The sequence below is a fragment of the Annulohypoxylon maeteangense genome (genome assembly GCF_022496945.1).
Source record: "Annulohypoxylon maeteangense strain CBS 123835 unplaced genomic scaffold GGS22scaffold_11, whole genome shotgun sequence".
Lineage (NCBI taxonomy): Eukaryota > Fungi > Ascomycota > Sordariomycetes > Xylariales > Hypoxylaceae > Annulohypoxylon > Annulohypoxylon maeteangense.
Genome location: NW_025953258.1, coordinates 568,337 through 591,371, shown reverse-complemented (window position 1 = coordinate 591,371; position 23,035 = coordinate 568,337). Strand labels below are relative to the sequence as shown.

The following is a 23,035-nucleotide window of genomic DNA, read 5'->3' as shown; positions in this document are numbered from 1 at the left end:
TAAAGAAAGACATGACACGTACCATTAGATAAGCCAAAATACCATTAAATATATGAGAGCACTAGAGCCTGATCTTGGCTGAAACCTAGGACCGCCAATATAAGCCAGTATCGACCTCGACAAGTACCTAAAGTAGAGTGAAGGAAATTCCAAACTCCGGGCTCAACGCCACAAGCTTGGACTTTTACCTACCTAACCAGCACCCCCGTTATTTTCTAGTCCGTCCGATTCTACCCCAAGAACCCCTAGGATATACCTACCTTGACCACACGAATCCCCCAAATTCAGTAGGAACTAGAATCTGCTCGACCAAAGTTAAGGAAAGGACTAGATCAGGTTAAAAGTTGTCGTGACTTTATGTTTTTCCTTTCGTGGCAAATATGGAGTGGGACAAACAACATAAACTAATAGTAGACCTGATGGTTTGGAGAAAGTAGCGAGTTATTAGAAATAAAATTAGTATACATAGGGGCGGGTGGCGCTGTGTCTGAAACAATAGCTGGCTACGGGTAGGTCTTTGTAATATAGCATTCCACTTGTCTCCCATCTTTAGGTCATACCAACCTAGAAGATAGTATTAGACCGGCACAGGGTAGTCGAGAATTATGTTTTACTAGTAGGGCATGTCACGATAGTATAAGGTTGAAGCAGATGATTGAAATTGCAGATGCCACAGAAGGGCAGGATCAGGGTCAATTAATTCTCATTCATCATTGACCTAAACCACGAATCTTACTCATTTGGTAAGAGCGAATTGGTATGCCATAGACGCCAGTTCCCATGCGTTGTGAAAATCAACCCTCTGCCAGATCCCTTTTTGTTTCATTAATAGAAGATGCTTAGTGACCAGCCAGGGCCTGAGCACGACGTCGGTCACGCTCCTCGGCAATGGTGAGCTTGACACCGCGGCCCTTGGGTAGGGAGACCCAAGGCTTCTCGGAGCCGATGACGAAAACGTTGCTCTCACGAGTGGCGAAAGTGTTGTCAATGGCATCCTTGATGTGGACGATGTTGAAACCACCATCGTGACGCTCACGGTGGGTGATGACACCGACACGACCCATGTTACGACCACCGGTAACCATGGCGATGGCGCCAGTATCGAACTTGATGAAGTCCGAGACCTTGCCAGAGGCTAAGTCGATCTTGACAGTGTCGTTGACCTTGATAGAAGGGTCGGGGTAACGGATGCTATAGAAAATATAATGTTAGCATAGGTGGAGGAAGGGGGTACATACAGCCATCAGTTCGAAGCTCGATCCTATCACAGATGGTAAAAGGTGGTTCAACCAAAGCTTGATCCAACGGCTGAATGATGCTTAATAGAACTTACGTTCTCGCATCGTGCGTGACCAAGAATGGGATTCCGCCCTTGCCAAGCTGAACGCGCTTGACCTTGCCCAGCTTGTATTCGGCCTCCTCGGTCTGAATTCGGTGGATTGTGTAGCGGCCCTTGGTGTCGTAGATGAGGCGGAAGTGCTCGCCAGTCTTCTCGATGGTGATGACATCCATGAAGCCGGCAGGGTAGGTCATGTCGGTTCGGACCTTGCCGTCGACCTTGACGAGACGCTGCATGAGGATGGCCTTGGTCTCGCGGTAGTTAAGGGCATACTTCAGACGGTTGCGGATGAAGACGATGAGGGGCATGCAGTCGCGTAGCTTGTGAGGACCGGCGGAAGCCTTGGGGGCGTAGACACCGGACAACTTGTCAAGAAGCCAGTGGGAGGGGGCGCTCAAGCGCTTCTGGTGCTTTCTCCTGTGAATCGAAAATCAATTAGTATAGGACATCATCAATTTAAATTTTCGGTAGCGAAATTCCAACGTCAATGCGCGCTTCGCGACAGCGACGGCGGCTTTTCGTGGAAATTCTGTATGTCGATATTTAAAATAGTATATGCTGTTCTGTAGAAGGTATACTTACGGTCCGCGAGCCATTTTGTCTGTTCAACGATAGATGATGAGGATATCGTGAAGTTGGCAGGTCGATGTGGAGGTTTCTCAAAGATGAGAAAAGTTGTTAGATTGATTGCGCCTAGGTTACAATTTCGATAGAAGCGAAAAGTTGTGGGTTTGTGCCCTAGTGGGTCTTATGGTTGTGGGATGGTAATCTGCGTGGTCTGTGCACAGGAACTTGTTATTGATTTCTTGGCATTTTCTTTTGCCGGGATCGACAGGTACGTACCATTCTAGACTCCACTACCCTCACAGAACTATCACCCTTTTCAAGACAGAGAAGCAGTATAAATACGGCGATTTCAAAGATCTTCAATTTTTCTATTTGTCAATATACAGTAGGTCAGCTACATATTATAACTTATGACTTATATCTAAGAGCCGGTAGAGTACAGAAGATTCTCCGAATATTCTTCATTGTGTGGGAACACTCAACGAGAACCGATTCTGACGATAGGTTCATTAATACTTAGATATGAATATCGAATCTTGATCTGCTTTCACCAAACCACATTTTCTTTTCTTCATTCCGCGCGTGTGTCATACCTATTCATCAGATTCACTTCCTCGACTGATAATACATCCCATACATACCGCACATGGCCATTCTGTAACGACTGAAGCTTCATGCTGAAAGAAGCACGAAATCGGGTTGAAACCCGTCTTAAAGTATGCCCTCGACGTAATTTGAATCGAGTTATGGCAAGTACTGACTTTAGTTCTTCCTCACACCTTTGGCCATCTTGTAGTCTATCCCCTCGGCGATGTTGTCAGTCGCCATGATTTTATCTGTCATATCTGCAGCAAGATTGCAATGAGTTCCCTAGACCTTTTTAGGCGTGGTGGACAGAAAAACTCCCCCAATATAGTTGATATATGTCATCCTAGACCTCGCCGCTCTGAGGACGGCTCGTTTGTGGCTTGTGTATCATCAAGAAGAAGACGTGATATATCCATCTCTCCCATAGTACCTGAAGTAAGGCCCGCTGCGGATGCCTCGTTCCAATATATACCGGGATGGGGCTGTTGGGAGGGTTCTCCGGATTCAATGAGATGAGAAGGCATCGGCCATCTTGGTATGTCTTCTCTTGAGTTGGTTCGATTAAGTTGCGGTTCGAGCAAGGCCGACTTAGAAACGTGCAAAGAATTCTCGATAGCCATATTAACCGAGGGTTCCATCAGGTTGTTGCCCCGCCCTGGCTCCCTCACTCCCATGGCCGTCTTTTCCGTACCTGCAAACTTCTCTGGGTACTTATTACGTAGTCTGTCACGTAGATCTGTCGGTTGTCTAGTAGATAGGTTGAATCTCGAATCCCTCTGGATCTTTGTCCACTGAGGGCCATAGTGTTCAAATCCTTCTAGTATCTCCCTATCATCTTGTTCGGAGAATGGGCGTCGCTCTCTTCGATGCGACTTTTTAAATGGTCCTCTAATGCCTAGTTCGACCAGGTCTTCCATCTTCTTCCGATGGGCCCGGCTCTTGCGCTGCCTGGTTGGCGTAGGATCAGAATCATTCGGACCCGACTGGGCCTGTTCAATCTCGACCTCCTCTTCTGTTTCATTTAAGATATTCTCAGACATGAGACCTTTCCTTGGTCTTCCTCTAGTATTCACGACTGGCTGTTTCTCTTTGGGCGTATCACTTCTAGCTGATGGACTGGCACGCAGTTCCTCGGGGCAACAAGTACGAAACCTATCTTTCAAGTCTCCCGCCGTCCTATCGTTAAACCTATACTCCGGATCTTCCAATATGTCCGTCCATCTTCCGACACCATGTTTACTCACACCCAACAATAAGTGATTGGTCTCTTCTTCGGACCACTTGCGTCGTGGCTTGGCAGCCCGCCGTTTGACTTTCCCTGTTGGGGTTCGCTCGGGTTCAGGCGGAGGGCTCGGGTTTGTCTTTTCCTCTACCGTATCCGATATATCGGGTGGTTTAGTGATGCTGAGTGCCTGCGGAGGCTCGGAATGCGGGCGGTTGTCGAAGGATCCGGAGGAGATTGGTGGGAATAGGGAAGCATCGGATGGTGGCTCCAGCAAACCTACTATGATTGGAGGGAACATATGTTGTTGAGTAGTCGCTTTCTGTTTCTTCAGCGGCTGAGGTAGCTGAACGAAGTCTTCCTTCACCGGCCGCCTCTTCTTTCCGACATCTTCAGTATTATCCGGCGTATCATCCAATATCATGCGCAAGTCCTGAGACGAAATGTGGCTTAGTAATGTTCGATCCGATGAATAACTTGCATCGGTCCTGAAAGCTGAGTTCGTAGTAGAAGCCTCGTCTACCATCGAATATAAGGAAGGCATGGATTGAGAAGCCAATTGACCCAGGTTTGTGTCTGATACCTCAGGCCTCTGGCTGGCATCGGGCTCGATAGGGTGTAGACGGCCGGAAGTCTTGGGAAGAGGCAGAACCTTGATGGGAGGAAGCTCAGCATGGTGAGGCCGTGGAGTAGAAGCCGATTCGTTCAGCAGATGAATCAGTCGTGGCTCGATGGTGGCCATCGTGAGTCGATGGTAGCGGACAGGAGATTGTCATTGGGAGAGAAAAAGGTCCGGACGGACTCTTAGTTTTCGCACCGAGGGGGGAGGGGGGGAAAGAAGATGGAGGCGAGAGACAAAGGCGGGACAGCGATAAGAGAGAAATGGGTGGTCGAGACTCGGACAAGTATACGGGAAAATAGTGACGGCACTACTGTTTGATCGAAGAAAAAAAAATGGTACGAGAATTGAAAACAGTACGATACTGTCTACCCGTTTATGGAAGATACGTAAGAAAAGCGAGGGAAAAGAAGAGAAGAGAAGAAAAAAACTTGGATAATGGCGCGAAAGAAGAGGAAGAGAAGAGAAAATAGGTTTTTTTTTTGTAGATGGCAATCTACTCAGATAGGTAATCAGCGCCGATAAACCTTCACCGGAGATCCTCGAATAGTTCGTGGCCCCTCCTCTCTACATCTATTCAGAGGGGAGGGAATAAAAATCAGGAAAAGAGACAGGGAACGAAAGCGAGGGTGAGAGAGAAAAAAAGACTTCTTCCTATCATTGATACATACTATGCAGGTACTAGGAAAATGGAAGCGGTATTAGTGCGGGTTGGCCGCGTTTGCGTTTGCATTTTCCTTTCCTCAACCCATCTTTCTCTGCTCAACCTTGGAACTGAAGTACTTCACGTGAAAATACCAATACCAATACCATTACCATTCAATATCATTACCCATGAAGGAATGATTCGACCCCAGGTCTAGAATATTGATGTAGACAAGTAGGTATATGTGTTAAGCATGTACTAAACTAATAGAGCAATAAACCAGACATATTAGGTTATGTCGATTAGAAATACCATCCATGGATGTATTGCCTATTGCTGCTTCTCTCTCGGGGTGTCGGACTGCTAGGGGGGTTTGACCTGCAAGAATGACAAAATATTCGATCGAATTTATTTTATGATGTGGAAAAGAGGAAAAAAAGAAGAAGGAATGATGTCTGGTTACACTAAAGATAACGCATTTTCTAAGGATCATCAGTGCCCACGGTGGGAATTCAATTAATCATCATGCCTTCTCGGCTGGTAAAATGCCAAGCATTTCTCTAATCTACAATTGCCTGCAATTGCGATGGAACTGTCTGATGCATTTTTTTCTTGTCACCTACTACCGTTTGATCCTTCCAGAGCCGGGGGAGACTTGTACCTGTATTGTTGCCCAATCGGGACGATGCCGCGACCCTGACCTAGCTGCTCTTTCCCCTATTCTGGATATTACGCTACACCCTCAGAAGACAACCACAACCCAACCAAACCACACCTAAGAAGTAGGTACACGCGTAGATATCATTCCACTTTGACTTACTCATCATATGTTGTCTATAAGCATAGCAAAGATCATCCATGAAAACCTAGTTCTCAGTTCTTATTTCAATCTCATAGCCTTCTTAAAATAAATAAGTCGATTCGCCTAAGAATATTTATTACCTAAGTGAATTACAAGTTGTGTGAGACCGATACATATTCCTCAACTCCGAGTCTCCAACTTAAGTCTTGTAAGCACCTATATTAAGAAGAAGTGCATAATACCATCACCATTAATATCCTATCTCGTCAAAGTACCTACTCAATATCCAATATCCAATCGACGATAGCAACGTTTTCAATTATATAATACGAAAAGCAACAATGGCCTCTCAACTCCCACTGTTCCCCCGTACCATCTTCACCATCGTCGAACCCCTCTCACTGTAAGCTATAGTCATCCCACGCACTATACCTTATAAACACTCAACACAGTTTATACTAGAATCGGCGGGTTTCTAGGCCCCTTTATAAACCCAGACTGGTTCATCGCCTCCCAGCTCGACAACCCAGACATCAACAGCGTCCCGCCAAGCGACGACAACGCGCGCCTAGCCGTCTACCAGCTCGGCAACGTCTATGCGCTTCTCTTCCTCCTCGGCGTCGTGATCCTCCACACCACATCCGAGCTCAAAGTCGTCCGGAACTATCTCATTTGTCTAGGGTCAGTACTTACCTACCTGTCTATTCACCCATTCCTTCATTCTAAAAGAAAAAAAAAGTCTCCTAATTCTCCCGATCCCGTAACGAGAAGTGCCTTCTAAATCGCACAGCGCGGTCGAAAACAAGAGCACGTGCATTTCGGTCACTTACCCATTTGTTACCCTGGTAATATACATCTCGAGTCTAGACTGACACGGGAGATATAGGGTCGCAGACATAAGCCACGTCGGGGTGACGTGTTGGATGCTCGGGTCTGACAGGACCATGGACGTGGGTTCGTGGAACGCTGTGACTTGGGGTAACGTCGGGTTTACTGTAAGCTCAACCCTTCCCGTCTTCTCCCGGTATTTCACACTTTTTAGGAAGAGGCTGCAGAAATACGTGAACAGAACCTGTGCTAACGGATAACCCCAAAAGGTTTTTCTATGCTTGACCAGGACCGCTTACCTTCTAGGCCTCTTTGGACCGGATCGTCAAGCCGTTACCGCGTTCAAGAAAAAGGCGTAAAGAATGGCCTAGGTAAGCTCAATGCAGTAAGTTACGCGGCAATGGTCAGCTGTATTCGAATCACGATCATAGCGAATCCGATAGTAATTAGAAACCCTCGAATTCATTAGAATTTTATGCCTCGATCCCTCTAAAAATGGAGATGGGTATTCCGGGGACGTTACTCGTAATTGTACAGCACCATATCCCAGCCCTCAATGCAACTTGCTTCGATGTTGAGAAAAGAACATGAATCCTCCCTTACCAAAGCTATGCGTACCTATCATGTTAAGTCCCCCATGTAAGCAATGTCAACCTCGTCCTCCTCGCCATCCCCGCCATCCCTAATTCTCGCGAGGTCGCTTCGCACCATGGGGATTCTGCCAGTCTGATTGTTGATTTCCGCCGAAGAATGCCGGGTTGAAGTGTGCGGGTTGCTGGAAGCCCATCATGGGCATTCCCATTGGACCCATGCCACCCATCATACCGGGGTTCATGGCGGGATTCATGCCGCCACCACGTCCGCCTCGCATGCCACCCCCGCGCATACCTCCCCCACCAGGCATCATACCGCCACCGCGGAAGTTGAAGCCGGGACCACCACCGCCGCCTCCGCCCATGTTGCCAAAGCCACCTCCACCGAAGTTGCCGCCTCCCATGTTACTGTTAAAACCACCAGGGTTGTTGCCATGGAAACCACCTCCCATATTACCCTGATAATTGCCTCTAAATCCGCCTCGGGGGCCATTGAAACCGCCGCCTCGGCCACGGAAGCCACCGCGGTCATTGTAGCCTCCCATGGAGGAACCTCCTCGGGAACCTCCATCCTTGTTAGCTCTAGCAGGAGCATCCTTAGGAAGGGTCTTGAATGGGTTTGTAGTGTGGGAAGTGTAGGTGATTGTTATCTTCTTTCCACCATGAGTAAGTTCGGATGCGACATTCTCAATCTGGCGCTTGGCTGCAGTTGCAGCTTGTTGGGAGGTGAATTCTACGTAAGCTTGACTATGGCACTGTCAATAAACCATGCGACAATTTAACTCAAAATATGAAATACAACTTACCCTTTGGATTTGCCGTTAACCTTGTGCTCGCTAAAGGTGATGTCCTTCAGCTCATCCTCGCAGGATGCGCGTCGGATCCAGCCTCGGACGTCATCATCGGTTGACCACCACTGCAGCTCGGAAAGGAGGAGGGCGCTGGTGGCGCCGGGATCGATGGGACGGTCGTCAGATACCTCCTTGCGCTTCAAGCTCTGGCTAGGAGTTGCGCGTTCACTGTACAGATGCATGTCATTCTGTTCTTCCTGGCCATCGTGATGAGAGTGCGCCATGGAATCGGGGTTAGAGCCGTTAGCTATTGTGATCGAGGAATTGTTCTCGTATGCGTGGTTGTTGGATTCATCAGGTTTAGATTCATCTAGAGTAGCCGCATCTGCATTTGCTGAATCACCGGCGTCGTTCGCGTCAGGCGCATCGCCATAGACATCGATCTCGAAATCTTCGTCCGCCATGTTGAATTATCCGAAATCCTGGTTTGGCAGGAAAAGAATGATGATTAAGGAGAGACTAAGAAGGGAGAGATTGGATAGAAGGTAGGTGTGATATCTGTAAAGTGAGGATGTATTCAGAGTAGATACAGAAGGTGCCTGTCGTCTTCGACTCCATATCATCAGTCAACCGAAAATACATGATGCGGAATCCTCAGCTGGAAAGATAGAATAAATAGCAGCAGGAGGAAAAAGAAAATTCTCACAATATCGAATACGTACAATTCGCAGCCTTTGACGTGTAACGTCCCCGGCGTGCTGAGCCCCCCTTTAGCAAGTATTTCCTCTTTTTTTAACGACGACGATGGGGCTCTGAACAAATAGAGATATCAAAGACGAAGCTCTGTGCTTGCAGTCTCCTTGCACTCTTCCTCGAAAGAATATTGCTGGCAGGTCCCCTTTTCCCAATATGTTATATGTTAAACCGTTATGCGACTCCGATAATGATGGTGTTAGTTTAGAGTACAGATAGATTGATGTCCGACAGGTTAAAAAGACGTAGAGCGGATAATCCCCAACTCCCCATGAATCTCTCTCGCTGCTATGGTTGTATTAGTACAAGATTTCCCAGCTCTGTTTTATTATCAGATAATGAACAGAGTAGTATGGGAAAGGAGGGAGGAAGTATTAAATTCTCCTGTAGAAAAGTTCACCAAATTCAAGAGAGGAAGTGAAGAACAGGGCCTGAAGGTCCGAGAACCAGGCAAAAAGGGAATGGAGAAAGGAGTTGTAACGCGTCGTAAGCGACTCAAGGGGTAGAGAGGGCTACTCCGATGCGCATAGTCGAGAAGTCGGTCAACCCAACGCGCTACACTCGACCAAGACGGAGAAATGGGGTGTCGTATGGGTCAGATTGGCCTTCTCTATCAATGTGAGTCAAAGACCTGGATAGAAGTGGACGTTGTTTTTAGTTTGGATTGTTTAAAAATCGCTGATGGAAAGAAAGTTCAAGGGTGAGTGTAAAGCCTGAAGGGAGTTTAGCGCTAAAATGGACAGAGCTTCGGGACCCGTCCGACCCACTATAACAGACCCTAAGGAGCTTTAATATGGAATGAGGCTGCGGGCAAACAAGGGGAACAGATGGATACATGCATAGCCCATCTTAGCGCTGTACTTTTTTAGAGCTTAATACGATAGTACAAGATACATAATATCCAACTCACGTGCAATTGTGCATTGGGGACATTTGGAGAAGCAGGACTCAGTGCTAGCTGGCAGGCCAGATTTCACCTGCATAAAGTAAACACTAATCCATTCTTGGAAATAGCATAGAATTTGTGGACCTTAACATTTACCAGGAAATCTGGCCCTTATCCATCATTTACAACTCCAAAATCTCCCAACGCCAGCAGCGATTCGATTTCCTCTTATCCTAATTATTACCGACAACATCACTCTCCTTCGCTACATTCTTCTAAATTAATAACAACTTTACGCCTAATCCTACCTATTCGCAATGTCGGAAGTACAAGATCTCCTCGAAATCCCCAAGGACTTCGTCAAGGATGGCACGCAATTCATGACGCGATGCACTAAGCGTATGTCAACCTTCGCATCACATTGCCAATTCCCAACTTTAAGCCTCATTACTCCTTCCTTGGAGCTCGTGTCGCAACCTCAGTAGGCGAAGACGAAAGAGTGCGCAAAGAGAAGTGGGGAGTAGAACAGAGAAGCAATGGAATGAGCACGAGAACCAGATTCAGAATACTAATCAATATTTATGCAGCCGACAAGAGAGAGTTCATCCAGATCAGCAAGGCCGTTGGTGTTGGCTTCTTAGTCATGGGCGCAATCGGATACCTGATAAAATTAAGTAAGATATCCTTTCCCCTACGTACAACAAAACAATCGTTATTAATACGTATGTCGCAGTCCACATCCCCGTCAACAACATCCTAGTCGGCGCCGCATAGAATAGCTTGAGGAAAAGGGGACCGGTCACTCTAGGGGGGTGGTGTGATGGCGATGGATCACGGCGAAAGGGGGCTGGCGTTTAGTGGAGGAGCGTAAAAGTAAAAAGACGCTTAATACCACGCTGCGAAATGTCGACAGTAGTGTGATCTTATACGATATACGAATTCATCGCAACCGAGGTTGAGGTCGAGGAAAAGTTATGGTCTTGTTAGATCATTAAGAGGCACTCGAGCTTATGGAATTATAGGACGCCTCTCTATACTGTCTTCCCGAGTTGGGACTTTACTACTTACTAAGCCACTGTACAAAATTTCATTGCAATATCCGATCCAAACGAATGATGAAAAATACCATTCCCGACGCCTTCGTGATTTTCGTGCTCAGAAGCTTCCCAAACGCCTGAATGTGTCGTGCTATATATCTGCTAGTCATGAATCACTTACAAATATACTAAATCGTATGCTCGACATATGAAATCTATCAAGTAAAAGTATCGTCGTCGTCTTCATCGTCATCATCTTCAGGGTCTAAGCCATACCGGGCGATAGTACGGCTGATGCTCATCGGCCTAAGCTTTTCGTCATAGCCAGCGCCCATCCGAGGTTCTCCCTCGTCAAAGGAGGATTCGTTATAGGAGTGCAACGAGACCGTGCCCATAGCATCATCCCAACCATTAAGCGACGAAGCTATTTCATATCAGTACCTATATTTTCCCCTGTTTGTTATATTGATCAAGCTTACCGGCAATGAATGGAGCGTTGGGGTGCCAACTCGCATCCCTCACAACTGTAGACCATCCAGGTAGTCCACCGTTATAAAATTGGCGGAACGAACCACCTTCTTGTGGTAAAGCCCGAGCTTGAGATGTCGACTGTTTTACGTCGACGACTGCAGCGATCGTTGCATCCATATTGTAGATATACACCTTGCCATCGTGGCTACCCGAATACACGTATCGGGAGTTGGTGCTTCCAGGGGGTGAAAAGTGACATCGGATCAGTGTCCGGAGAACCTTGTGCCCACGGAACGTGACGAGTGAGTTGTCATCTGGGTGTGGGAACCAGTCTGCGTCATCAAACTGTCCCCATCGATAATCGAATTCGCTATACCGAGTGTGGCGCCGCGGGTTCAACTCTTGAAATTTTGCCGTCGTATACATCATCTTGAGATCCCATAGTTTCATACTCTGATCCTTTCCGTTGCTTATCAGATACCTTCCGTCGTTCTTACTATCAATGTACGTAAGGCCTTCGATGTGGCCAACGAATGCGCCGGCCTCACGCCCATCACCCATACTCCGCCTATCCCACACCTTGATCGTGGTGTCATCGCTTCCCGAATAAAGAATGTGTGGCGAGGACTTATCAGCGAAGCACACAGCATTGACATCGTCATCATGCCCTTCGATCGAATGCAATACTGTCCGGGACTCAATGTCATAGACCACTATAGATTTTTTGTTCGTTCCCGCAACAAGCTCCCGCCCATCACCAGAAAATCGAATCGAAAAGATACCGAAGTCACCGTGCCACCCTACTCTCCCGGATGATGATAAATTTAACATATAGGGATCTCCGGTATCGTTAGGATCTGTTGGCGCCAGACAGACATTGCTTTGGATAGAAGTGTACGCTAGCCACTTATTGTCGGGACTCAATGATGCATCCGTCAATGTCCAAGATCCGAATGTGAAGGGTACTGTCTTGTAATGCCGCCAATTGTAAGGATTAGAAGTGTCGTACATCCGGACCTTCATATCCTTCACACATGCAAAAAAGAAATTACCATCGTCCGAGAATTGGCCAGAATAGACATTGTCATCGTAATTGATTACCATCTCAGCATCCGAGCTAGGAATCATAGACTGGGCCATCAAGCCTTGGTTGATTTGACGAGATGATCTGTTCCCTATGCCTAATTCACGGTCCAATATCCGGCGAGCTAGCTGTTTCTTTGCAAGAATAGGTGTATATATGTCGTTGACACCAAAAGTACCGGAATCCATCAACTCTCTTCCTTTATCGCTTGGAATCTTAGGAAATCTGTCCGGGTCTAATTCGCGCCTCCGTCTCCGATATCCTTCGTCCTCGTCATCATCTTCGCCGAATACAAGGTGTCCAAGGTTCGATCTTCGGAGGAAGTCTAAGACCTGACGTTGCGATAATAAACCAGTGCGACGACCTACTTATGGAGATAGTCAGGACACAAGTGATCAAATACTAAAAGATAGGGACGCACTACTTATTAGGTTAATTAGACGTTGTTGTACGGCAGTCTGCCCAGTACTAGGTGATTGCGACCCTTCTTCGTTGCCATCCTCATAGTCGTCGTCGTCGTCGTCATCATCATCATCATCATCCTCCTGGACCAAGAATTGAATGTGTCTCTCTTCAGCATCTGTGTTAGTTAGCCTAGTAACATTGCGACACGACCGTAAGTTTGCCGAACCGTGAAACTCATCCTCTTCCTCAAATAAATCGTGCGCCATGTCATCTTCATCTATTTCGTCATCGTCGTCGTCTTCACCCTCTGTAAAATCTAGCTCAAATACGGCGTGATCGTTGTCTTCGGCATTGGAGTCGTTCTCGGGATGACCACCTTCGGCATGTTCGGAGGATCTTGGACTGCTCATTGTATCTAGTCCGTAAGCTGTAATTCTAGATAAATAGCAGCAGCTTAAGAATTGGCGCAAGTTAGATGGATTATTACGGTAACGGTAGCCTTGTTGGCAGCTATACGGGTAGTTAATTGGACGTTCGGTAGTCAACTAAAGGTGTGGTAAGATGGCAAGATGGCAACACAGCAAGATAATAAGGTCAAGGATTAGATTAGGTAGGAAGAAGATTAGTTAAGTAACTGTGATTAATGATTTGGACCTGCCGAATATGGAGTACCTGATATTCCTAGGAAGAAAAGATCGAAGAATGTACTTTCCTAAACCTTACATGACGACACCGGAATTATGAATGACTTTATGTTAACTCAAGCCGATCTCGTTCGGCGGGGTGGTTTCCAAACAGCTTTATCGGGACTGCTAAGATAACACTTTAGTTCCGGTCCAGGCTTGGCTGGCTTGGTAAGAGCTCTCTGAGACATCGGCTTTTATGCCGGACTTAACAAGAAACTCCAATTACCTCTTCCGATCTCCGTTACAACACCCGTTTTGCAATTAATAAAGAATGAAGCTGTTGGAATGCTGAATGTTAAAACATACCCACCTGCGGCAGGTAGGAACTATATAATACGTTAATTAAAAGTTTTGCAAAATAAACCAGGCTTTCCAATAACATACTGTATATATATATATTATGTCTGACCTATCCGGTGAGTACATGTTGTTTCACAGATCCAAATAACAGGAGGTTACCTACATATTACTCCTCGCAGTCATGAATCTAAAGCAGTTGATCTGTAGGTAGAAAATAAAAATAAAAATATCCATAGAGTGTAACAGGAACGATATCGTTTTATCGGATTTCATTTAATGTTGTTAGTCAGGATCCTTGATAATTTCTGGAGGTCGTGGTTTCCACGTTTCTTATAATAATCAGCCGGTGGTTACGAAACACAAATTTCTTCACCTTTTCCTCTTCTTTAGGTCACCCTCACACCATCTTTTCCAACCCAACTCAATGCTTGCCCAAAGTGTAACGAAAATGACGACTTTCATCATCCATCATGAAAGCCAAGAAAAGTTATAGCCTTCGTAGTGTTTTATTGCCTTTCCCTGCCTTTCTTTCATAAGCTCAGGTCTAATTATTACGAACCATTATTTCAAACCCGGACCCGTCTTTGATATCTCACTCTCAACCCTCGAATATGGAGTCTCATGGAGAGCTTTTGGACTGGGCCATAAGCCACGGTGTCAAGCTATCTGGCATCGAACCAAAATGCATTCCCGGTCGGGGAATAGGTCTCCTCGCGACTCGGGCGATTGAGGTCTGCCATATCCTCTCCACCCAATCTCAGAAATCACAACTCTTGTCTTCAAACCAGACTAACAACTGCTAGGCCGGCGAAATTATACTGGAGGTGCCTACAAAATGTCTACGCAGCGTAGACACAGTACGCAAGTCAATAACCCGCCACCTGCCTAAGGCGATCTCCATACACGGCCTCCTAGCCGCCGACCTGGCTTTAGACGCATCATCTAAGTACGCAGCTTGGAACGCCGTGTGTCCGAAGGTGGAGGACTTCCTCACCATGCCGATCTTCTGGGCTGAAGAACTACGCGCGCTTCTCCCCCGCGCGGCGCGCGACATACTGACGAAGCAAGAAGCCAAGCTCGCCAAGGATTGGGCCGCCGTGTCGGCTGCGTTCCGGGACAAGCTGGACGAGGAAAAGTACATGTACGCGTGGATGCTGGTCAACACGCGCACCTTCTACTACGTCAACGCGAACCTGAAGAAGCGCGGTAGGGACGACCATATGTGTCTTCAGCCCGTCGCCGATTTGTTTAATCATGGTGATGAGGGGTGTAATGTGGCGTTCGACGACGAGGGGTTTGAAGTTAAGACTCTGCGACCTTATGAAAAGGGTGAAGAAATTAAGATTTGCTATGGTAGGCATAGTGGGGATTTCTTGCTTGCCGAGTATGGGTTTGTGATGGATGATAATGGCTGGGACGAGGTTCTGCTTGATGATGTGATCTTGCCGCGGCTGAGCGCTCGGCAGAAAGAGAGGTTGGAGGAAGTTGGATTCTTAGGGAAGTATGTCCTAGACAGTGATACTGTCTGTCATAGGACACAGGTTGCTGTTAGGTTACTGTGCTGTGGGATTAGGGAGTGGAAGAGGTTCGTGGATGGGGATGACGACGGCGAACGTAGCCAGAGAGCAGTGGACAAAGTGCTGTTGGATTTATTACAGGAACAGGAACAAATTGCCGAGAAGGCGATATCTGAGATCGAAGCGTTGAATGTCGGTGACGAACAACAAAGAGATGTGTTAATGAAGAGGTGGAGACAGATTCAAAACTTGGTTGGAATCAATATTACACATCTTCAGTAGAACAATAAATAAGCACAGAATGGTTTTTAACGGCGAGAAGTACATCCTGATCAATACAAGATGGATCATTAAACATTGATGGGCGTTTATAATAGTATCTTTACAAGGCAAGTCACAAAGCCGACTTGCACCCAAGCTTTTCCTGTCCAAACGCCTCGTAGTGGTGCCCCCTGAAAACCCGTCTCCTTATTTTTGATTACGCCGTTTGAGTATTCATAGATCTCATGGTATAGGAGTAATTCGTGCGCCATTTCATCAACATTGATAGCTTTAGGTCGTCTAAGATAGGCCTGATTCCTTTCTCATGGCCTCTTTTCTCGCCTCGGCTTCTTTAGCGTTGAGGAAGTCTTGCCGCAACATGTCCTCCTTTTGTTTCCTTATGGCTTCTTCTTTTACTGTCCATACTGTTACCTCCATGTTAGCACATCTCCGTATGATCCGCGTACCCGATTTCAAAATGCGCCGCCTAACGTGTAGTATAGAATTGAGAATTATATGTGGATATTTGATATACGGGGAAAGGGTGGGGGGATCTTCCACGTACTCGGCTTGTCTGATTTGGAGTATTCCTTGAGTTGGGTAACGAAATCGTCGAACTCTTTCTGCCTCTCGTACCGCCGTTCTAAGCTCTTCTTCTGTAGATCGGGGTTGTACTTCTTGAAGAGCTCCTCTTCGGTTGGCTGCACCCACAGGACGAATGCTGGTCCACCTACGCAGACGACGCCGCCACTATGTATCAAATGTATTAGTTCTCTTGTTGGGTCATGTGGCGTCTAACGCCGTTGTTGGAGGTCTTATGCGCTTAAGATAGATCAGGTGAGCAAACATGTTAGAGCACGCTTACTTACATAGCCAGCATTTTAAGCCATGTTCCAAGTCTCCCTGACTTAGCCGCCATTTCCGGTGGTTGTGGTGATTTCTCGAGGCGCCTATTGATTGGCGCGGGTGAAGTGTTTGGAAAGGCGCGCAAAAGCTTGATACTGATGCATATCAAAGGCGATTTGAACTTTGAAGATCAATGACGAAAGTTCAAGACCCACTGTTCACCGTCCAGGACCCTCATTACATAACCTAGTGTGGCTGATAATCGGTGGCTGATAGAACTTTATCACAAATCATAAATTCTGAAGATTCCATTGGGTCACGGACCCGCGGACTTTGGGTTTCATCCCATATCCATGTCACACGCGAGCCTTGCCAAGTTTGATATTGTCTAAGTACCTAGGTACTCTTGGGAGCCTGCTTGTCGGAGGTATAGGCTCTTTATGTATGTAATCCACCCACAATCTCATAAAAATACAAAATTCTTTTTGGTAACATTAGATACCATGAATATATAAAGACACCTATTTGTTTGAATATGAAAACAAGTTTGATCTGTTGAGCGATTATCTATTGTTTCAAAACTTTCAATCGATCTAACCCCACATCCGCAATGCGGGACATCCAATGTTGGCATTTTTTGTACTTCCCAGTGGGTTGGATTATCTGTTAGCGCTTTCGTTAGCGTCGTAACACAGACAAAATTGTTGTATTACCATCCAGAATAGATGAAACCAGCAGGCGTCGACTGAAAATTCGAGTCGACGTTTTACAACTGAAAACATCCGTCTAATGAAATGACAGGATGCAGGATGCATCTCTACTTGGTAAAGGCAGGTAGGTAATTTTCCTCTAAAGTGCCCGATCGTTCAAAACACGTTATGGTTATCTATTTAACTATTCTACGAAGTAAACTGTCGGGTCATCCCGCTGCCTACCATTTTCTTCAACAGGAGCAAATAATAATCACCCGAGAATTATCCCTTAGTTCCATTTCAGTTTGTACAAAGAGCAGCACAATAAACTTAGAGCATTATCCGCCCCCCGGCATTACGTGTTCATGCTGGCAGGGGACGGGTGAGGCTGGCTTCATCTCTGTGAGGTACCCGAAGGGGTTGTTACGCCAATCAGATACCGCGGCTACAGTAACCCTTGTTAGTTTTGATACTACGACTCTGCTTCACTATGACTGGTGACTTCTATGTAACATATCCCGAAGGGACCACGAAGCCACGAGTTCATTTCCACCTTTAGAGTTTCAGCACATATGTAACTTAACAGCTCGCAGATATTACCTACCTTAGGTAGGTAGGTATGAACAGTAATTATGTATGTAAATAAGGTTAGAATAATCTTTTGAATTTACATTACTCTCACGTTGCAGATTTGACAAGCGCACAATGTGTTTGTTCAATGCACTACTGCTGCTGTGTACCCATCCTTGTTTTATCTTTAAACTTGCAGTACCTGTATTATTCCAAGTTTGGGATTTGGGCTAGGGAAGACCTAAATCAAGAATATACCTAGATAAACCAAAATTAGATATTTATGTTGGTAGATACTCTTCACTTGACCCTCTGCCAATAACGATTTCTTTCATCCAAGATAATCACTTGATCGGCTGTGTAAGTAAGTTGTTGAGAAAAAATAGGAAAAAAAAATGATGAGGGATGGGAGAGGCTTGGGTTTTCGGTCTAATATGCAGAGTAAATTGTAAAACAACTCATTTCTCAAGCCTCCTGATGAGGTCTTCTTGGCATCGCACCAACTCAAAGAAGTGTCATCGAATGAACCAAGCTTATGGCTATTCTTATACAAATATAAGTTGTCGGAAAGTCACTTCTCCAGCTAAAATAGCGTGTTAGATACTTAATCCAATGTAACTATTTAGCGCGTGGCCTTCCCGCCTGAACTCGGATAGCTTAACCGGCACACCTGCCATTTGCTTAGAATAGCGGGAGGCCTGGGGAGGGGCAGCGCAACTAAAAGCCCAAAGTAACCTTGAACGTTTAGTGCCATAGTGTATTCCATTTAGATAGGGCAGTGGGCAGCCAAGCAGCCCTGGAGCCAAGGGCAGGTACGATTCTTCTACCTGTGTTCATTATTAGGATCCTCGAGTTTCCAATTGTTCCCTCATTGTTACCCGAATTTCCGACTCATCTCGAACTTCACTTCCACTTTTTTTTCTTCCTAATTCCTAGACGATCGTCCTCATTACATACTCTCATATTCTACTTTTACCCTTCTGCAGAGCAGACATAATAGTAATAATCGGGACTGGAAAAAAGGGTCATGCTTGTTATCTAGATACTTGCGCGTCGACCACAATACATTCCTTTCATCACCAACCTGCCTTTTTCCCACCACTCAAATCATTCACATCATTCGCATCATTATTGGATCATTTGCGAAGCTTCGTCCTTCCATTCTCTTTCTTCAATCCCGCTCAATAGACTTTGCTGCCGAGTCTGACGATTGCTACACGAGGCGCTACAGGCATAGAGCTTGTCACTTGTAGTTTACCAAACTTCCGAGGTTCCCCTCCAACTCACAATCGCACGCATTCACTCTTTCGTATGATGCCTTAGCATCTCCTTTCTACATCACGGCTATCTTAAAGAAATCTCGTTATTCGCAGGTGGTACCAGGTCGTTGATCATCGAGTGATTTTACTCCCTAATTTCGCATGCGCCATCAGCCCGTGCCGTGACATCCTTTAAATCTTCTGGCCTGCACTGCGTCTCGGACAAAGCTTGTCAGCCAATCCCGAGCCAAGTCTCGCTGCGTTTCCGCATACATTAGTCTCCCGAAACCGACGATCATTACTGAGCCGAAACGCTCAGGTACAACTACAGATCCACGACTTAATACCCTTGCGACAGCTGTTAGCCCGATTCTGGACTTGACTTTTAATTGTTAGATATACCTTCGCGCAATCCGCCAACGCTTCTAGTTTTGACTTCACTCGGCGCTACAGGAAGAAACAAGAAAAAGCATCGTGCTTAGGGGACCAGTGACTAGGCCTCAAGCCATAATTTTTGTGAGCCTCGTCTCACTGCCCCCGAATTGAACAGCGCGGAAGAACCGGTCTGCGAATTGTAAAGATGGCATACAACGGAGGATACCAAGATCAACAACGTCCTTACGCCGGACCGGCAGCACGAGTGCCTCGTGGCCCTCCTCGAGAAGGATATCCCCAGGGACCTCAGCAGTACGATCAATATCAGGATGGTTATGATTATGGTTATGATGAATATGACAATGGTTACCAACAAGATTACGGCCCGCCGCAAGACATGAATTACGGTAGACGACCACCTCCCAACCAAGGCTATCCGCCGCAAGATATGTACGGCTCTCCTGGACCTGGCGGCCCTGGTAGAGGAGGTCGCGCTCCCCCACCCGGCGCTGGAGGAAGAGGCGGGCCAATGCGAGGTCCTCCCTTTCCGCGCGGTGGTGGCCCTCCGAATCTCGGTAGAGGTTACCCACCTAATCGAGGAGGGCGGCCAGGGCCTCCAGAGCGGTCCATGACATCGGACCCGAATGGTGAGAGGGTACAGTTTCCAAAAATGAAATGCCAAAGCTGATGTCTATAGTAAACCACCACGCTCCTTCTATCACAAGCCCGAGCGAACAGGATTTCGGCAGCGCATTCCCCGTCTTTCCCGGGCATGGCAGAAGGACAGACCTGGATGAAGAAACTGATATCTTAAACCGGATGGGGGGGATGGATTTGAATGGAGGACGACCCGGCATGCCACCTAAGAATGGACCGGGACCTGGCCCAGGAAGAGGACCAGGCCCAGGGCCAGGGCCTAGACGAGCGCCAACGATGGATGACTATGGACGTCCATCTATGGACAGCCAAAGGAGCGGACGAGGACCTCCACCACAAGGATATCCCGATCCAAGGCGAGGCCCGCCGCCCGAGCAAGGTTATGGATATCATGATGATGGATACGGACCCCCACCCCCGATGTCGCCTGCAAGAGATGGATTCGGACCACCAGGTCGCAGCATGACAATGCCTGCGAACAATGAATATATGCGAAATGGTATGCCACACCCGCCGCCGCCGCCGCGTATGGATAGCGCCCCATATAATGGCGGCCCTCCTGGACGTGGTCCACCACCTATGCGGCCTTCTACGGCATCTGGTAATCGGCCCCCTCCTCAAAGAATGTATCCCGATCAAGGCCCGCCTGGCCCGCCTGGCCCCCAAGGTCCTCCAGGACAGTACAATAACGGTTCGCTTCAACCGCCGGGATGGAATGAAGAACAGCCAGATCGAGGCTCTATCGGCGATTTTTACGATTCGTATTATGATCAGAGAGTGAGTGGCGAGCAATACCCACCTGGAAATCAAATTCGTGAAAACATCCCAGACTTCGATGCGGTTCCTTCACAGGGCCCACGGGAATCATTTGACCAGCACATGCGTCCCGCCCAGCCTGGGATGCCTCAACCCGGACCTGCCCGTCAGCCCGAGATGTCGAGAGCCAAATCGCAACCGAACTTACGAGAGCCACAAGCTGCAGTTTTTGAGATGGCAGGTGACATGCCACCAGTACCGCCGGGTGGGTTTCAGGCGTACAAACCTCCCGGTGTTGGTGTTGGTCCTGGCCCCGGCCCTGGTCCTGGGTTGCCCAGTACCCCGAACCCTCCAAGACGTAGTTCGGGAGGAACACCTCAGGGCGGTCCCGGCTCTGGGCACCCGGCACCTATCAGGCCCGGCCTCATGCCAAATTCAATGGTCAACCTGAGTGATAATAAACCAGCTCCGATTCGTAATTATATGGGTGGTACACCTCCCGCAGCTGCTGGAGCACAAGGCCGAACCCCGCCACCCCCGGCCCCGCAGAATGGAAGACCAACATCTGTCGCCGAGAAAGTCCCTGTCACACCCGAAGAACTAGAGCATTTGCGCAGCACCATCAAGAATGATCCAAATGATCAGCAATCTGCTCTTACGCTAGCGAAGAAATTGGTTGAAGCGGCGGATGTTCTAGTTCCTAGACTCCCCGATCCAAAAGCAAGGGCGAGGTCCCGTGAACGGTACGTGATGGATGCGCATAAAATATTGAAGAAACTGGTCAGTGCGCAAAATGGTGATGCCATGTTCTTCTTGGCCGATTGTATGGGTCGCGGTGCCCTTGGGGAAACGGATAACAAGGAAGCGTTCACGCTTTATCAATCTGCTGCGAAGATGGGACACGCCGCTGCAGCTTATCGGACAGCTGTCTGCTGTGAGCTTGGCAATGACGAAGGCGGCGGCACACGTAAGGATCCACTCAAAGCAATACAGTGGTACAAACGTGCCGCAACACTGGGTGACACGCCGGCGATGTATAAGGTTGGAATGATCATGCTCAAGGGACTGCTTGGTCAGCCTAAGAATCCCCGGGAAGCTGTCGGGTGGTTAAAACGAGCGGCCGAGCGCTCAGACGCAGAGAACCCTCACGCTCTACACGAATTAGGGCTTTTATACGAATCAGCACAACCAAATGACGCCATTTTACGTGATGAAGCATACGCTCTACAATTATTCGAACAGGCGGCCCAGCTCGGGTACAAATTCAGCCAGTTCAGGATGGGATGCGCTTACGAATATGGCTTGATGGGATGTCCCGTCGATCCACGGTTATCTATAATGTGGTATAGCCGGGCTGCGACACAGGAGGAACACCAATCCGAACTAGCTCTTAGCGGATGGTATCTGACCGGGAGTGAGGGTGTACTACAGCAGAGCGACACCGAGGCGTATCTATGGGCTAGGAAAGCAGCTCAAGCTGGCTTAGCGAAGGCGGAATACGCCATGGGTTACTTTACCGAGGTTGGAATCGGCGTTCCTGCCAATCTAGAGGATGCAAAACGTTGGTATTGGAGAGCAGCAAGTGAGTTCATCCCGAGCATCCCAGGCTCGAGTCCATCACTAGGTCGCAAGACACTAACAATGATATAGGCCAAGATTTCCCTAAGGCCCGCGAACGGCTGGAAGATCTTAAGCGATCTGGTAGGAATGGTCCTCGCCAACGTGAACGCATTTCCCGAAGCAAGATTGGCAAACAGCAAGAGGGCGAGTGCTCCGTGATGTAGAACGTTCGGACATCGAGTCCCCAACTTGTAGTCAATCAAAGTGAGACCGAGGACCAATATCCGAATTTCTCCCGTCCGGGTTCGAGGCGGAATACACCATTTGCAAGCAGTAATTCGATAAAATCGACGAGGCCGATTAAGAAAATCCTGGGGTGGATTCGTTAGACCTCTAATAGGCAATATGCCAAAGAATAAACCAAGTTCCATTTTAAGGGTTACATGTCGAGTTGAGTGATCGTCGTAATCTTATTAGTCGGTACGCGGAGGAGGGAGAGTACCTCCTTTAGTGTTTTCAAGAGACCGAGTTCTACTCTAAAGAGTGAGGATTTATACCCCCGAGTTGGACAATTACTTAGGTTAATTGGTTGAAGGCTCTTCTGCAAGCTTAGACTGTGGAAGATAGTTTAGAATAAAATGTTTTCTCCGCACTTATACTCGCTGACTATTTTTTGAATTGTTCGACAATTTGCATGAGGAAGATGGGGGTTTGTGGATTAGACGGTCTTTGGTTTGGTTTAAGACGTTCTCAAAACGGCGTCGATGGGTCCCGGGACTGTAGCGTCTCCCGGACCCATATCGGCCTCGGGCTTGAGCTAGAGTCCTCTGATAGGCACTTCTCGCCCAAATAATACTAATGAGATAACGTTGGGAGGATTGCATGTCTATAGGTACTTATCCTACCTTTTCCCACATAGTTACCT

At 47.4% G+C, this 23,035-nt stretch overlaps 9 protein-coding genes across 9 annotated transcripts; 4 read left to right on the top strand and 5 right to left on the bottom strand.

Annotated features, from left to right (window-relative positions):
- Nucleotides 1-422: 422 nt before the first annotated feature.
- On the bottom strand, nucleotides 423-2,075 carry GGS22DRAFT_166159 (ribosomal family S4e-domain-containing protein). The gene is made up of 3 exons (XM_047961807.1): nucleotides 1,922-2,075; nucleotides 1,334-1,756; nucleotides 423-1,191 (listed from the first exon to the last, which is right to left on the bottom strand). Exons 1-3 carry the CDS (start codon nucleotides 1,933-1,935, stop codon nucleotides 840-842), a joined length of 789 nt encoding a protein of 262 aa, XP_047817655.1. The 5' UTR covers nucleotides 1,936-2,075; the 3' UTR covers nucleotides 423-839.
- A 188-nt stretch (nucleotides 2,076-2,263) lies between these two features.
- On the bottom strand, nucleotides 2,264-5,083 carry GGS22DRAFT_166158 (uncharacterized protein). The gene has a single exon (XM_047961806.1). It carries the CDS (start codon nucleotides 4,456-4,458, stop codon nucleotides 2,833-2,835), a length of 1,626 nt encoding a protein of 541 aa, XP_047817654.1. The 5' UTR covers nucleotides 4,459-5,083; the 3' UTR covers nucleotides 2,264-2,832.
- A 733-nt stretch (nucleotides 5,084-5,816) lies between these two features.
- On the top strand, nucleotides 5,817-7,095 carry GGS22DRAFT_166157 (uncharacterized protein). The gene is made up of 5 exons (XM_047961805.1): nucleotides 5,817-5,991; nucleotides 6,056-6,186; nucleotides 6,246-6,464; nucleotides 6,670-6,778; nucleotides 6,881-7,095. Exons 2-5 carry the CDS (start codon nucleotides 6,125-6,127, stop codon nucleotides 6,968-6,970), a joined length of 480 nt encoding a protein of 159 aa, XP_047817653.1. The 5' UTR covers nucleotides 5,817-5,991; nucleotides 6,056-6,124; the 3' UTR covers nucleotides 6,971-7,095.
- A 91-nt stretch (nucleotides 7,096-7,186) lies between these two features.
- GGS22DRAFT_26345 (uncharacterized protein) lies at nucleotides 7,187-8,715 on the bottom strand. The gene is made up of 2 exons (XM_047966633.1): nucleotides 8,011-8,715; nucleotides 7,187-7,951 (listed from the first exon to the last, which is right to left on the bottom strand). The coding sequence occupies exons 1-2, from the start codon at nucleotides 8,457-8,459 to the stop codon at nucleotides 7,294-7,296; spliced, it is 1,107 nt and encodes a 368-aa protein (XP_047817652.1). The 5' UTR covers nucleotides 8,460-8,715; the 3' UTR covers nucleotides 7,187-7,293.
- A 1,236-nt stretch (nucleotides 8,716-9,951) lies between these two features.
- On the top strand, nucleotides 9,952-10,408 carry GGS22DRAFT_180433 (protein translocase SEC6; the record flags this gene model as incomplete). Its single annotated transcript, XM_047963769.1, has 3 exons — nucleotides 9,952-10,033; nucleotides 10,222-10,308; nucleotides 10,368-10,408. 3 exons carry the CDS (start codon nucleotides 9,952-9,954, stop codon nucleotides 10,406-10,408), a joined length of 210 nt encoding a protein of 69 aa, XP_047817651.1.
- Nucleotides 10,409-10,889: 481 nt separating this feature from the next.
- GGS22DRAFT_189786 (WD40 repeat-like protein) lies at nucleotides 10,890-13,041 on the bottom strand (the record flags this gene model as incomplete). Its single annotated transcript, XM_047964902.1, has 4 exons — nucleotides 10,890-11,095; nucleotides 11,151-12,590; nucleotides 12,648-12,806; nucleotides 12,858-13,041. The coding sequence occupies 4 exons, from the start codon at nucleotides 13,039-13,041 to the stop codon at nucleotides 10,890-10,892; spliced, it is 1,989 nt and encodes a 662-aa protein (XP_047817650.1).
- A 758-nt stretch (nucleotides 13,042-13,799) lies between these two features.
- Nucleotides 13,800-15,450, top strand: GGS22DRAFT_166150 (SET domain-containing protein). Its single transcript, XM_047961804.1, has 2 exons — nucleotides 13,800-14,348; nucleotides 14,421-15,450. Exons 1-2 carry the CDS (start codon nucleotides 14,229-14,231, stop codon nucleotides 15,414-15,416), a joined length of 1,116 nt encoding a protein of 371 aa, XP_047817649.1. The 5' UTR covers nucleotides 13,800-14,228; the 3' UTR covers nucleotides 15,417-15,450.
- On the bottom strand, nucleotides 15,429-16,455 carry GGS22DRAFT_166148 (CBP4-domain-containing protein). Its single transcript, XM_047961803.1, has 3 exons — nucleotides 16,265-16,455; nucleotides 15,961-16,145; nucleotides 15,429-15,820 (listed from the first exon to the last, which is right to left on the bottom strand). The coding sequence occupies exons 1-3, from the start codon at nucleotides 16,312-16,314 to the stop codon at nucleotides 15,696-15,698; spliced, it is 360 nt and encodes a 119-aa protein (XP_047817648.1). The 5' UTR covers nucleotides 16,315-16,455; the 3' UTR covers nucleotides 15,429-15,695.
- Nucleotides 16,456-19,156: 2,701 nt separating this feature from the next.
- GGS22DRAFT_26295 (HCP-like protein) lies at nucleotides 19,157-22,549 on the top strand. Its single transcript, XM_047966632.1, has 2 exons — nucleotides 19,157-22,132; nucleotides 22,201-22,549. The coding sequence occupies exons 1-2, from the start codon at nucleotides 19,813-19,815 to the stop codon at nucleotides 22,332-22,334; spliced, it is 2,454 nt and encodes an 817-aa protein (XP_047817647.1). The 5' UTR covers nucleotides 19,157-19,812; the 3' UTR covers nucleotides 22,335-22,549.
- The last annotated feature ends 486 nt before the right edge of the window (nucleotides 22,550-23,035 follow it).